This window comes from Zonotrichia leucophrys, chromosome 2 (genome assembly GCF_028769735.1).
Source record: "Zonotrichia leucophrys gambelii isolate GWCS_2022_RI chromosome 2, RI_Zleu_2.0, whole genome shotgun sequence".
Taxonomy (NCBI): domain Eukaryota; kingdom Metazoa; phylum Chordata; class Aves; order Passeriformes; family Passerellidae; genus Zonotrichia; species Zonotrichia leucophrys.
In genome coordinates, this window is record NC_088171.1 from 19,156,528 (window position 1) to 19,171,472 (window position 14,945).

Consider the following 14,945-nt stretch of genomic DNA (forward strand, 5'->3'; position numbering starts at 1 on the left):
CTTTTACAAGCTAGTTCCTCTCAGAGGCTCCATTGCAGCATTTGTCCCTCATTAATACTCGAGTATTAAAAACTTTTCATTGTGGTGTTTCTGTAGCCCAAAGGGTTTGTATTTAGCTATGTTATTCAGTTTTGTGCTCATGCCTTCTGTTAAATCCTGATCTAGATTATTTGAAAGTATAGTCCCTCCCTTCCCCCTTCCCTCAATACAGATATTTCCATCACACTGTAGGGAATATCCCACCAACTACCAATTCTATATCAACAGCAGGTATGAGACCCATGACAGAAGTTGTGTTCCACCTAATCTCTACACATCTCTTTATTTCATTGACTTTTGTATGAGGAGCCATGTAGAATGCCTTGTTCCTCTGCAGGGAAGAGGGGGAGAAATAACTGGCACTTGAGTACTCCATTCAGAAGTTCAGCATATGAGTTTTGAAGTTACAATAAATTAGTTACAGACACTCCTCTGGATGGTGGTTTCCACTCCTGAGGAGAGCTCCACTTTGCCCCTGAGTACCACCCATCCACACCTCTCGGGCTGCAGGGGATGGGGAGGGCAGCCCAGGCTGTCAGCGGGCTGGCAACCTGCCATTACAACTCACAGCCAATAAAAGGACTTCAGAAGGGGCCCTGGGAACTGCAGACCAGGAAGTTTGCCATCCATCCTTCCTAATGGCAGTAGAGTCTGAAAAAATTAAGTCACTGTAGAAAAGAATAAATACGGTCTCTTGGGAACAAGGCAGTGTGGTTTCTGCAGAGAGTAACCCTGACTCACCAACACACCACAGCCCTCAGAGTGCACCAGAAAAGAGAGAGAGTGAGTGCAGCAGACACAGAACTGTCCAATTCTGAAAAAACTTTTGATGAGGTTCTATGACAAAGTAATTATAACAGAGAAACTAACTCACCACATGATGAGAAGACTCTTTCCAGATAGAAAGTTGGAGGCAGGACATGAAGCAAATACGAGACTCAAAAGCCACTTTTCAGGGTGGAAAACAGGTATCAACAAGATCTCCACACTGTGGGATTGATGGTGGGACTGGCTTTACTCGACATTTTCAGTGACTACCTGAACAGGGAGTGTACAAGTCCTTAGGTTTGTATGTCACACAGTCCTTTCAGGCAAGTAACTCTGGAAGGACTTCACAAAGTCCTTCCAGTGAGTTGGCAATGGCTCTATCAGCAGCCAGTAACAGGCTTAGGCAGGGGTGAGCCTCTAACACCCAAACCCAGCCCCTGGGGTGCTGGGGGCATGCAGAGAGGCCGGGCTTACCTGCTCTCTGTAGGCAGCACTGTCAGACTCAGGGCTGGATGGACCACTGACCTGATGCAGCAGTTGATGTCTTACATTAGATGTGCTTCTGCACGCCATTCCTGTACATGTCCCAGTTTCAGTGCACTCTGCGATGGAGCAAATTCCCAGCCTGGCACTAAGGCTGAGATGTAAAACCCGTGCAGTCCAATTGCTGCAGTCCCCAAAGCCAGCACTGCCTATTCCATCCCTGTTTTCCTGTAGCTGCCCAGCCGGCAGGCTGACCTGCCAGGCACACTAAATATAAACCCTCCAAGGACCGCAGAACAGTTAGAGAAGGAAACAGATCTTGCAGCTGGGCCTTGCACACGTGCATTCTCTCACTTCCTCCTTCCCCACTATCAGACCTTGCAGAGTAAAGCTCTGCTCAAACCGACAAGCACTTGATGGAGATCCCAGCTTTCACCTCCTCACCGTTCCCTGGATTTCTCGGGGGTTTGGTGAGCACAGTTTTAATGTCCAGGATGACTCACCATCCCATTTTTCCCGCTCAATCTGCCGGGGCAGGAATGCCCGTCCCTGGGCCGGGGCAGGAATGCCGGTCCCTTTCCGCGGGCGGGAATGCCGGTCCCTGGCCGGGGCAGGAATGCCCGTCCCTGGGCCGGGGCGGGAATGCCGGTCCCTGGGCCGGAGCGGGAATGCCGGTCCCTGGCCGGGGCGGGAATGCCGGTCCCTTTCCGCGGGCAGCGGCTGCCGGGGCTGAGCCTGCGGGGCTGCTGGAGCAGCCGCTCAACCAGAGCCACGCTCTTGGCAACCGGGCTCGGCCTGAGCCAGTTCCAGAGCCCAGCCTGCCTCCTGCCAGGCCCGTGCTCTGTGAGCCCCCGCAGCAGGTGCCGGTGTCCGGAGCACCGCCAGGAACGGAGCCGAGCCGCGCTCCGGCTGCGCGCTGAGCTCCGCGCCCGGCACGGAACCCGGGGCTGGGAAACCGCGTCAGGGAAGGGAGATGTGGCAGCTTGTGTGCCCTGCCAGCCCTCCGTGCCGTGTGCCTCCTGCACGGATAGGGAAAGGTGAATTTTCTGTCTTTCCCACTTCCTTCCTTTTCTCTTCCCCAGTCATTTGGGCTGGACTCTGAAGCCTTCCCTTGGGCTGGACTCTGAAGCCTTCCCTGCATTGCGTGCCCTTTTCCAATGCCCGGTTCCATGATCTCGGGGGCTCTTGAGCTGACTTTACCGAGGGAGGACTGATGAGCCCAGCCCGAAGAGAGATTTCTGCTACCACTTAGAGGAGCTGCATCCCGGCTCCCCTCCCCCAGCCCCTTCAACACCACCCACACAGCAATCCATCAGCATCACCCTCGGAGCATCTGGGGGCAACATGTAATTAGGAATGATGCTGTCTGCCATTTATAGACACACTACTGCAAGGAAAGGCTGGTGCAAGTAATACCCAGCGACAGGCATACCTTAGAGCGTGCATCGAACGTTAATGGGGAAAAGAACGGAAAGGTGGAGGAAAGAGGAGAGAGGAGGATGAAAGCAGCAGTGTCCTCCCCACAGCTTTAAACCAAAGCAGTCATTAAAATATCCTCTCAGTGTGCCCGTGACATAGTTGTCTGATAAAAGTTTATTTGAAGAAATAAATCAATTCTGTAAAATAGGAACATCCTCTCTTGCTGGGGAAGTAGAGCTGCATTTGTTCTGTGATCCCTTTACTCAGATACAATCCAGCAGAAACTGTGCAGGCATCCACACGCTGCATTGCCTATGCACAGGACATCATGGGGCCCATGGTGCTTTTCTCTCAAAGTCTTTTACTGCAAGAGATCTTATTTGATGTTTACCTGACAGCTGATACTGAGTGTCTCATCTCAGGCACGCTTGCCCCTCAGTTTAGTATTGTTTCTTTTCAATTATTTCCTAGTTTGAATCTCCATCTTAATTTTTTTTAAAACTATTTAAAAACTTGTTTGTGCTTGTCATGACACTGTAAGTATTTATTATGCAGGCTGTGTGTTCACTCTGGAGCATACATCAGCCTATTGTCACAGCAAAAAACAGCTGTTTGTGAGATGCTGTAACAATTCTGCCAACACTCAGTAACTAGCTTTGGATAAAGCAAAGTCAAACAAAAGGAGTGTGAACTATGACAAGCAATGTGTAGAGTGGTAATTCAGAAGGGCTGAAGGAGATGTGAAAAGTAATTAGCCAAATAAACAAAAACAGGGGACAAATTATTTAAGTGCATCATGACTTGGAATGAAGGAACAGAGGGAGTATGTGAGGACTGGGAAAATATTGGAGTGAGCTAAAGCTGAGATTCCTGCATTTGTCCCACAGAAAAAAAAATCATGTAGGAGATATGTGCATCACTGAATTTCAGTTAAAGAAATGAAAGGGGGAAAAAAATAGAGACAGAGAAGAGGTGAAGGAAATCCAGAAGACAGTGACTGAACCACTATTTTGCTCAGTAGGAGAAAGGCAAGGAAGCAAAGGGACCAGCTGCCCACTTAGGGCACAGCAGCATGGCAACAGACCACAGCAAAGACCTGAGTTCTGTGCTTTTGGGCTATGACAAACGCTCTTCTAATGGAGAATTTTTTCAATTGCAGTATGAAGCCAGACCAATTCCCTCCATTGCTTTGTTTTGGACTTGGTTTGCTCATCTGCAGCAGGAGAACTGGTGGCAGCTAAACAGGATGGAATTTATATCAGGCTTAGGAATTGTACTTGCTGCCTACGGTCTCCTTGCAGAACAGCTTCAGATTACACCACACTTGCGTGAAGTTGCAGAGTTTTGTCATCCAACCATCCCACCAGTCCAGAGCACATCATGGGAGCTGCACCACTGTCATCTGACTGCCACATGCCCCAGCCCAGAACCTTCCCTCAGTGCACAGTCACCCTCTGATCAACAAAAGCTTTTGCCTGGCTGAGGGTTTCCAGGACCAGCTGCCCAGACAAGTAGGATGGCCTGTCTGCACCATTAGCTAACTAACAACCATCTTTTATCTATTCTTCATGTGTTTATCACCACAGGATTCCAACACCACCAGCACCACATTTCATTCATCTGCTATGGACTGGAATGAACATTCAGCTGAAGTTTTATTAACTTGCTGCTGGATTTTCACGACTTACCTTTCAGTTTTGTGGATTTTTGCAGTTCCTTCAATAGCTATTACTTCAGGTTTTCACACTATGATCCTGGTAGGCGACTAACTCTGTATAAAATATGTCTAGCTCTGTTCATTTAGACTGCTCACACTGAGAGGAAGGAAGAGGTATATCCTTCTTTCAAGATTCAAATAATATTCATTGAGATTACAGAAAATTACTTGTGGCCTCGGAGAAGAAGAAAAAAAATCCAGATTTTAGATTGCTTTTATAGTTCTGTGCGCTTCCTTGAGGTGTGCAATGGTGTAGCTCTATTTTCACACAGAAGGAATCCAGCTGAGAGCATGTTTTATTATAGCTCCAGATGATGTTCAAGGGGATGAAAAACTCATTTTTCTCAGGTGGTCAGAGAACAATTCCCAGTAAACTGACATTCTTTCCTCTCTAATCTGAATTCTGCAGAGGAATCCAAGTTGTTTGTAAGCCATTTGAAAGATGTTTCAGAAAAAAAAGGAGAGTCCTGGACTTTTTTACATTTTCAATTACTTTTCAATCTCTTAAGAACAGTCATTTAGGTCAGAGTAGTTAAACTGCTATAAAACAGCTGCTAAAGCAGCCTTCTATTGTAAATTAAATGGCAATTTTACCAAACATTCCCATTGCACGACTACATTAGAATAAACACAAATCTGGATTTAAAAAAACACTTAGGAGGGGGAGGGCTAGGCCTAAAGTAGTGATTCATGACCTTGTGATAATTCAAGTCCATGGCAAAAAATTTAACATATTTTCTTACTAGTAGGTCATGTCTGATATTTAAAAAACACAAAAATAAGGCGAGGTGGTCCAAGCTGCAGCTCCACACTTCAGAGGGAAAGCCAAGTTTCTGCTCTTGCTGTTGGTCAGGGTGATACATCACAGGCATAGCTATAGCTTCTGAAATGGCAGCTTCTTAAATCATTGTCATCAAAACAGGTCATTTGCTTCAGTTTTATTATCACAGGAATTATCCCAGGAAAATGAGTTATGGTCAGCTACACATTGATGGCACTGACGAACCAGCACGTGGCACTCATGGCAGTTTTCAGCTTCAAAGCATTATGAACATCACCCCTGGGACAACCTGAGGAGCTGGAAGTCCTCACTGGGCCAGAGCCAGCTGGGTAAGGTGGGTGCCCTGATGCCAAGAGGTCGTGGGATGGAGGCAGGAGAGGAGTCTGTAATCTCTCAGCCCTGTAGGCATATGCTCTGGGAGTGGTACCTCTGTCCAAGGCTGGGTGACGTCTTGACCCATGCAATCAAGGACAGAGCAATTTCAGTTCCACCCACTAGCTGTGACAGCATACAAGCAGCACCAGCACAAGGCCCACTCTCCTTGAACCCTCTTCAGCCTCCCCTTGCCAAACTTCCCTGTCTCTTGCGTGCTCCAGGCCATTGTAGCCTTCATAGATAAGCTGGTACAGAACTTGCTCTGGAGTGACTGAAAGCAAGAAAGTTTCATATTGTTAAACTGCTTATAAATCGCTTAAATTATCCTCCTTTCCATTTCCATGAAATAAAAATGTCTGTATGAATCATGATCCAATGCTTGGCTGGCATGAGCAGCACTGCCACAGTGTCACTGAAGCAATCAGCTGTCCCCAGAGCAGGAGGCAGAGCCCTGTGACCAAACTTGGGGACAGCTACAGCAAGGAGGTGTTACCCTTGAAAGGAGATGGGGAACTTGAGGCCTCCTTAACATCCATTTCCCAAAGCAGGTAAGAGCTGTGACCCCTGCATGTTACTGATTCCTCCAACCTCCCTTTCCATCCCATGCTCTGCATGGCTGCAGGTTATGTTTCCAGCACAGAGCATGAGCCATTTCCCAGGTCTAGAAAGATTTTCCTACCATTCCCTCGTTTGAAGCACTGCTGGAGAAGAAAGCAGGGAATTAATTTTCTTGCTTCTGCTTTGCTTCCAGTAAAAAGCAGAGCTGTTCAGAGCACAGGTGATGAAGATCTAGTGCCTGATTCTCACTGCAATGGAAATCAGATATGTGCTGCTGGTCTGGATAGAAATTAGTACCATAAAGCTGGCATGAGTGAGCACAGGAGCTGCCCAGCAGCCCCTAAAGATGCTTTACAGAGGCAAGTCTTGTGAAAGCAGATGTAATTTTGATTACATTTTGGTTGACTATGCTTGCAAGTGCGTACATATGTTTATACAGGGAGGATTTACCTAAAGACCAGGGCAGACTACACATAGGTGCTGTTATTTCCAAATTTTACACATTACCTGAGTCACAAAATATTAACTGCACCCAACCCCGTGAACTCCCTTCCCTCTTTGTTCATATCCACTCTAGTATATCCATTATTTTTGATTCTCTGCTGATTTCCATTGTTGGGGCTTATTTTCTGTGACTTGAGAACCTGAAATTACACTATATATCTTTGTAGTTCATTGAACTAACCAGCATTTATTTTAATTTAGTAAGGAAACATTTGGCTGGGTGTGACCAAATAAATACTGTGTCTAAACCAACACAAATATAGTTTGCACAAGGCTATAAACCTGTCTCAGAGCTCTAATGATATTGCAAGTCAATGAAGCTTCAGTGTTCTCATTAACATGATTCCATCAGACCTCTATGTTGCATATTATTAATTTTTAACAATAGATTGTAATATAATTTATAGCACTGTGGGGCAACAAAGGCTGGATCCTGATAGCAATCCAACCTTTTAGGCTGATAAGGGCTTTAACACTCACCTAATATTGAAAGGTGAATGTGTTTAGAGGGCATCAGACCAAATTATAAATAGGACAACAGGGATAAAACCCATCACTAGTCTGCATCAGTGACAACAAAACTTTCCTTGAGAGCAAAGGGCACAGATCTCATAATAAGATTATGACGAGTTCTCCTGCTAAATTTGACACAAACAAGTAATCAAAAGCTTTGTTTTAAACAAATACATTAAAACACTTTCCTCGCCTCTTGAAGTTTAATTTTTGTTACAAAAGGAATAAAATACAGAACAGCTAATGTTAATCTGGGTAGCTATAATTTAATTCAATTTGGAGTCGGAACAATCATATATTTATGAAGAAAAAGCAAGCCTTCTAAATCTCTGTGGAAATATGCTCAAGGGATGACATTAGCAGCCTTGCATTGTTCCTGTCCATGGCTTGCTGATGCGTGAGAGTGAACACAACCAGTTTGTGCCAGGGACAGCAGCTCCAGTCCCTCCGCACTCAGAGCTCGGGATGCGACCTCCGGGCAGGGGGGACACTGCCATGAACGAGGAGGAACCTCTCGTGAAAGGCAGCACAAAACCATTTCCTGCTTAAAAGGCATTCTCATCATCAAAATATGTGTTAGTGTTGCTTATACATATTTCCTAACTCAGTCTTTTGTGCTGTATCTAGAAATACAGTACAGCAGTAATAAGGTAATTAGTATTTTCACTAGCTAAATTACAGAGCTGGCTGCAGAATAAAGCACAGTAGCATCAATATTATCAGTGAAGTATTATACAAAAATAACATCAATAGTTTTAGTATAGTCACAAGATCTAATAATTTCCTCTTTCTCTGTGATCCCTTTAAATTTTATCGGATGAGGAAACTCACAAGATCCACTGACTCTTAGTTCAACTCTAATTTTAAAAATCTAGGTAAATTTTTGTAGGTTCTTGAACAATATTTCTTTCTGAATATGGTATTAGTTATAAAGAACTTAAGTTCTGCTGCATCAGTCTCTCATATGAATTTAATTTTCCCAGCACTTCTGTAAGTTAACAAAGGAGTAGAACAGATACTTCACAGATGAAGATGATGAATCATAGGGATTTGTAATAATTATCCAAGACCATAAAAGCAATCCTATGTCAGTGTGAGAAGTGGAACCACTGGCTTTGCAATCCAGTCCTGCTCCATATTTCCTTCCCCCGCCGGTCACCAAGGGAGATCTAAAATTCCAAAAACCAAGATACTGGAAACCAAGCAGCCATTAGGGAAGAAATTGAGGCAAGCATGCTTTCACAGATTCCTCACACGGTGAGACAATTGTCGGCCACCCCTTCATACTCAGAACTCAGAGGACTCCAATTTATAACAAAGTTGAAAGCATCCTCTGGTATTTTCCATGCTTAAAATTTCCCTTGAGCCAGGCTAGTTCACAACCCCCTAGACCAAATCAAGAACACTTGAAGATCTACTCACACTCCATCCACTTCCTAATTACAGTAACTTTATGCTTTACATCACAATATGAGGTTCATTTCCTCCACCAGTTCCATTCAATTCCTTCAACATTCTGTTCATTTGTTTGTTAAGATGCAGATCTCCAGCAGCTTGATCACTTCAGATGAGACAAAGCAATCCCTTGGTAAATCCCTCTGGACATGCAGAACATATTATACGCACAACAGTTGAACTCCTTGAATTTCCCCTTTTCAGATCCTCTAGGTTTCCAGTCATTCAGATAAAGAAAGGAGCTTTTGTAGGCCAGTTAATCCATCTGCTGAATGAAATATGGTACAAGTTCTACACATCCACAAGTTCTGTCAAGGCCCTGGTTTACTTCTGTAGATGTAATAATAACTGCAGTAATTCAGACAGAAATCATGGCTCAGGCCTCCAGAGAAGATCTTTAGAGACTTGAGTTGAAAAGTCCCAATGCCACAGTCAAAGGAACAGGCAAAATGATTTAAGGGCTTACATGTATTTCTGCCAAAGCACTCGCTTAATTATCTTTGTGTGTCTCAATAAGCCACCTCTGTGAGAGGGACTCTTGCTGGAAATGCCTGTAATGTCCTAAGCTCCAAAGCAGGCACTGTTGAGTGGTAAGCTGAGAAAAACTTCCAAAGGCAGGGTAGGGGCCAAGCTGCAAAATGAGCCTGTTGTTCATCTTCTCTAGCACCACAGTCACACACTCGCATGAAAACAGCATTTGAACGAATTAAAATGCAAATCTACATTTTATTATATGAAATTGAGACAAATGATACACACTTGAAGCCTGCCAGAGCAGCTATTACAAACATTAATATAGTTTTAGATGATGACTTAAACCAAATGAGAGGATGGAATAGAAACACTGAAGAAACACCTTTTGAAACACTACAGGAAAAAAGCAACTCTTGCCATAGTTCCATTAGTATTAGTAAAATACAAATTAGCAATAATTCTGCTGTAAAGGGCTAGATCTCACTCGTGTAGATGTGTACCTCCAGGGAAGCCTCCAGCCACAAGGTGTTTGTGATGCAGAGAAGCAGCCTGCCAGCAAAGAACAACTGCTGGGCTCTCAAACTACGTGGGAGAGGACTTAGCACTGCCACAGCCTAATGGGATGTGGCATCGTCCAGGAATCCTGCAACAAGGGGCCAAACAGGCACTGGCCCAGGCCAGAGCTGCCCAGGGATGTAAAGATGTATTTGTGCTAGGTCTGATTTAGATTGTGCTCTACACAATCAGATCGCTTTGAAGGTTTGCCTTGTGCAATCATTTCCTTTGTCAGGAATCAGAAAAAGACTGTGAAAAGACTGTGAACAAATTGTTTAGGCATTGAAATTTAACCCTGTGGAATCCTTACAGTGTAGCACAGTGTGACACAGCAGGAGCACATTTGTCAGGGGACTGAAGCCTCTTTGCTCTCTCTGCACAAAACATATACATTAGCATTGTGTGGGGTGGGGGTGCTCCCGAGCACACGAGGGAGGGCGGCTGCCGTGGGGACACAGCTCCATCCATGCCTCTGCTGCCTCCCCTCTGCACCACTTCTGCTCTGCCAGGGAAAACAGGGGCTGCAGATCCTTCAAGACTGTCCTGAAGCCCTTCCACTGCATTTTGTTTCAGAGGTCGTACAAGATTTGATTTTTAAATATCCATAATGCACGTGAGAAAATTATTGAGTATTGATTTAAAATTATTGACTCTTAGCAACAATCTTGCTAAGAGTCTCAAAGTTTTTCCACAAGCATTAATAGTGCCAGAATATCCTAGCATTAATGTCAGAATATAAACACTAAAATCAAAAAGGCATTTGGTAGAAGCTAGTCAGTTCCAAGGCTTTTCACTTAGCTGTGGGCTAAGGAAAGAACCCATCTGCTGTGGATTCTATACCAACATTCATGACACCAGCAGTTTCTGTCTCAGTAAGGTACTGTGCATCCCCTGCAGAGTCTGAGAGCACCAAGTACCTCACAGCAGGAGCACAGTCCTCTGTAGAAATAAATTTCAACACAAGATAGCCCACCCATGTTTTTGTGAACTGTTGAAAAATATGCTGGCAAGAATAAAAAAACCAGTAATTTGGAATTTGGCAAAGAAAAGCCACCCTAAATAATTTCCAACTGCAATCAGTCTTTGCTCCTGCTTTACAAGTAATAGATGAGACTATCCTTTTATAAATCCATTCAGTTATATGTTTAAGAAAGTAGGTACGTTTCTCTCCAGTGGAGGTTTTCAAGTATTGTCTTTACTTGTGGCTGCCAGTATTTACATATCCCATTCCAGAAACACTGTTTAATAGTCTTCAGGAAAAATTTTTTAAAAACCAAACCAAACAAAAAAAACCCAAACTAAACTAAAATAAAACAGAAAAACAAACCAACAAACAAACAAACAAACAAACAAAATCCCCCACAAAACAAAAGAACAAACACTTCCCCCAAACTGCTGCAAATGAGAAAAAGAAAACTGGTTAGAACAAAAATGGTAAATGACAGTTACATATTAGGGAAGATTAGAGGGTTGTTTGCTGTGTGATACACCAGAGGAGTAAACAGAACATAAAAATCTTTTCACTCTCCAGGAGAAGGTAAAATAGTTTCAGGATGTTCTTCAGATGGGAAAGAGCTCATACCTCTATGTCGATGTGATCTTGCAGCTTCAAGACTTAAGTTCCAAATGTGTTTTAACTCGACTCTTCAGCTATTTCAGCTCTTGAAGGATAAATCCCAAACCACCTTAGTCCCATCAGTCCAATCAGTGCCACCTAAGTATCCTCAGGTTTCCTGTGAATGTGCTCAGAACGTTGCTATCAGTGTTCCTGCAGCCAAACAAAGCTCCTCTCCTCTGAGCCACACCAATGTGCTGCTGACCCCTGCAAACCAAACCTCCCAGGGTCCTTCCCCTTGTGTCATGGAAGTTCTGCGTTCACTCTGTCCTTCTCAAGAGGAACAACCACACACAGACCAAACAGTGTATTGCCCCTTTCCTCCACAGCAAATCCTGCCTTAATTAGGAGGACTTTTGCAGAAGATGGATTATCTCCCAGGCCAGGATCACCACACTACCACATCATGAAGAATTCAGCCCTTGTATCATCTTCATCTCTGATTATTTCTTTGTTTAGCTGCTGCTAACATGTTTGGAGATGTAAAATCACAACACTTTACTTCCCCAAAGGTAGCAGTAGGAGATATCTCAGTGCAGAAAGAATTTCATAATTAGAAAAGCACAGGGGTCAGCTTTTTCCCCCTCATCAAGCCTGGGAAGCTTTAAACAATATACAAAGGCAAAAGGAGAAAATGGTAATAGTACTGAGAAGGCTAAAATTTGAATGAGATAACAAACTTTTCTTGTGGAAGGAAAAGGAAATGACTGATTCTGAAAAAGCTTCTGTGATAAATCATCACCCCTGCATGAAATTCCATTCATCTATGTGGCAATATCTGATAGTAATGTTAAAGTAAAACAAAAAGGAACAAAAACTTAGCAACAAACAAGTTTATAAAGAACAAAATATAGCTTGCTAGAATTGTTGAGCTTTTTCAGTAGTTCAAAAAGTAGAAAGAGATTTGAGAATCAAGCAAGGCTTTTAACAGCTGTATTTGTATTACAGTCATAAAGGCATAAATGTGAAATGTAGCTCTAATAAAACACTGAAGTTTATAAAACTGGTTGGTAATTTTCCACCCTTTCCAGGAGTATCTCAGAATATCCAGGGGAATAATACCTGAAAGAGAAGCATTTTGTTTGTGTGTTAGACTACAAGGCATGTTCTGTGCAAAGTAATGAAATGCTATGCATATTTCTACTGATCAGGAAAAAATCCTAGCATTAAACACTGGTCAAGGAATTCTACAGTTACTCCTCTACAACATTTTAACAATCTGCTTTTCAACTTCCATTATCATTTATACTTGGAAGTCAGGTTTTTTTTAAATATATTTAGCTTCTTTTAGGGCATGTAGGTAAGCAGCTACATTTTAGATAGGTTCAGCTGCCATAAGCATTGTCTTTACCAAAAAATGTAGGTGCTGGCCTCTTTTGAAATGATGGCCTTTAACAAAAAAGCGTGATTTTACACAGAACTGTTGGCTGCAAATGACAATAGTCTGCTGCTGCTTGTCAGACATAAACACACTCCCCAAAGCTCACATGAAGTCTACATCCATGAGAGGGACACTGGTTCTGGAACCAAAAAAATTGTCACAGGGGCCTTCCCTCTCTAATGCCACTCAGGGATGGACACTGCCCAAGAGGTTTTCATTAGAGTAGGACTCTATGGTCCCATTGCTGTCCTGCTGTCATTCAACCAGTTTTCCAAGTGGACCAACTACATACATCCAATAGGCAAGCATCAAAGCTGCATTTAGTTCTTGTTTTCCAGGTTAAGAGAATCTGAAATTTAATACTGTATTATTCTAAAAACATATATCTCAGTGTATTTCTAGCTTTGCAGGCATGTAAATTGCCACCTCTGAGCCCTGAAAGCCTCAACTATAAAGAGAGAGGAACACACTTCCATGTAATGTAGGCCTCAAATATACTCCAAAAAAACCCCAATGCTTTCCCTTTAAGGGAAATCTATTTACCTTGTTAATTTTCATTTTTCTGAATAATTTCTGCATAATTAAACTCTTTTTAAACCTCATATTAGTTCTGTGATTTGTAAAGCTAACTTTCCAATGCATTACTGTATTCAGTCTGCAAACAGCCTAAAATAACAGGTCTCCAGGACAAACCCAGAGCTGGATTCTATCACAGCTCCTGTGCCTCAGGCAGCACAACCAACATCAGGCAGAAGCACAGACAGGCAAGCAAGAGATGCTCAGAGGGGCCTTTTCCTTTATTACATCCCAGGCTAGATGAGTAACCTTTTTTCATTTACAGGGGGCAAAATAGCTATAACAAAGAAACATTATTAATATCCAGAAAAGCATAAACAAATTCCTCTTTCCCTCTGAAGTACTAGCTGCAGAATAAAATTTCTTTATGACTTTGCTTTTGCCCATTTGACAACCACTGGCTTTTCTTTGTAGAGACAAACAGGCCTTCATTTTGTGAGACTTAGTTTCTAGCTACTATTAGCTGAAGAACTCTGCTGCTGTAATTAAAATTGATGATGCAGATTTTCAGAGCCTGTAGAGGGAGTACATGAGTACAACATCCTTCTGATGTGTTGATGGAGTGAAGGACTGGTAAATGGATATCTAGAATCTAGGAGGGCATTTCTCTCATTATTACAATTTAGGATGGTGACATTTTGACTGTAAGCTATTTAATAGTGTTTCTGTATTCATTAAGGGCAAAGTTCAACTTGGTGCAGACAGCTGGTGTATGGTCCTTTTATACAACACTTAAGCCTTGTGATGAGGCTCAGGGAGGAAGGGCAGCTGTGGGCAGACCAACTGTGCAGGAGAGCCCCTGGACCCTCTGTACATCAGAGGAAGTTTCAAAGGAACCTCTGAATACTCTAGTTCAGACACACTATTATGAAAGTCAAGGATGCAACCAAAGATTCACCAATACCTGTATTTTTGGAGCCTAAGTAATCCACAAACAAGTTACCAAAATAAATTTCCCACAGCCATTCATAAATATGAGTGGTTGTACTGAAAACTCAGAGTCCATCTGGGCAGTGACTTTTCTTCACACTTTCCTGCAAGAGCCTGATTATTTGGGGTTTGTTGACAGACAAAGAAATTTGATTCCAAATACAAAAAGCTAAAGTATTCTAATGTATGTGTCCAGAGGTTGTGTTACTGCTGGGGCAATTAACCAAATGTTATGCTTTGGTTTTATTAAAACCAAAATTCACATAGGAGTTAAATTACTATTTTAAATCCTTCCTTTGTGTTGTTCCTGTGAAAAACATCTAACAATGTTACAAGTATGAATGCTTTAAATTTCATTTTCCCTACCTTACTATTTCCTCCGGGTAGCAATTGTTAATAGTGTTGATATATTCCTGAAGAAGTGACCCAGGTTCTGCTTTTATTTCTTGAACCTTTTTAAGTCCGCCAGTTGTTACAAAGAGACGACGTGCTTTATTGTCATGTGGTAGCACCTACAGACAGAATAGTACATTTTAAAAAATTCTTTTGAATTAATCTGTATGCTACTAGGCTCAAATATTGCTTATTTGTTTTTAATTCAGAGGACAGATAAAAAGGAAAATCAGAGAAACAACATCTGTAATGACTACTGTATTATAACACCCAGCTGTATAGGGAAAAAAAAACCCAGAAACCAGCCCTTTATGATTACAACATAATTTATAATGTACTTTAATACATAACATATATAAAATAACGAATTTAATATTTATCCTTACATAAATAATATTTCTTGAATTAT

General features: G+C 42.6%; 1 protein-coding gene across 3 annotated transcripts in view; it reads right to left on the minus strand.

Annotated features, from left to right (window-relative positions):
• Window positions 1-9,250: 9,250 nt before the first annotated feature.
• SPAG6 (sperm associated antigen 6) overlaps window positions 9,251-14,945 on the minus strand; it is a 36,741-nt gene continuing 31,046 nt past the window's right edge. For all 3 annotated transcript variants that reach the window (XM_064704130.1, XM_064704129.1, XM_064704131.1), the window contains 2 exons: window positions 14,510-14,655; window positions 9,251-12,318 (listed from right to left, as the gene is read on the minus strand). In XM_064704130.1, coding sequence (XP_064560200.1) covers window positions 12,252-12,318; window positions 14,510-14,655 — 213 coding nt within the window. In that variant the 3' untranslated portion in view covers window positions 9,251-12,251. The remainder of the gene's footprint in view (window positions 12,319-14,509; window positions 14,656-14,945) is intronic.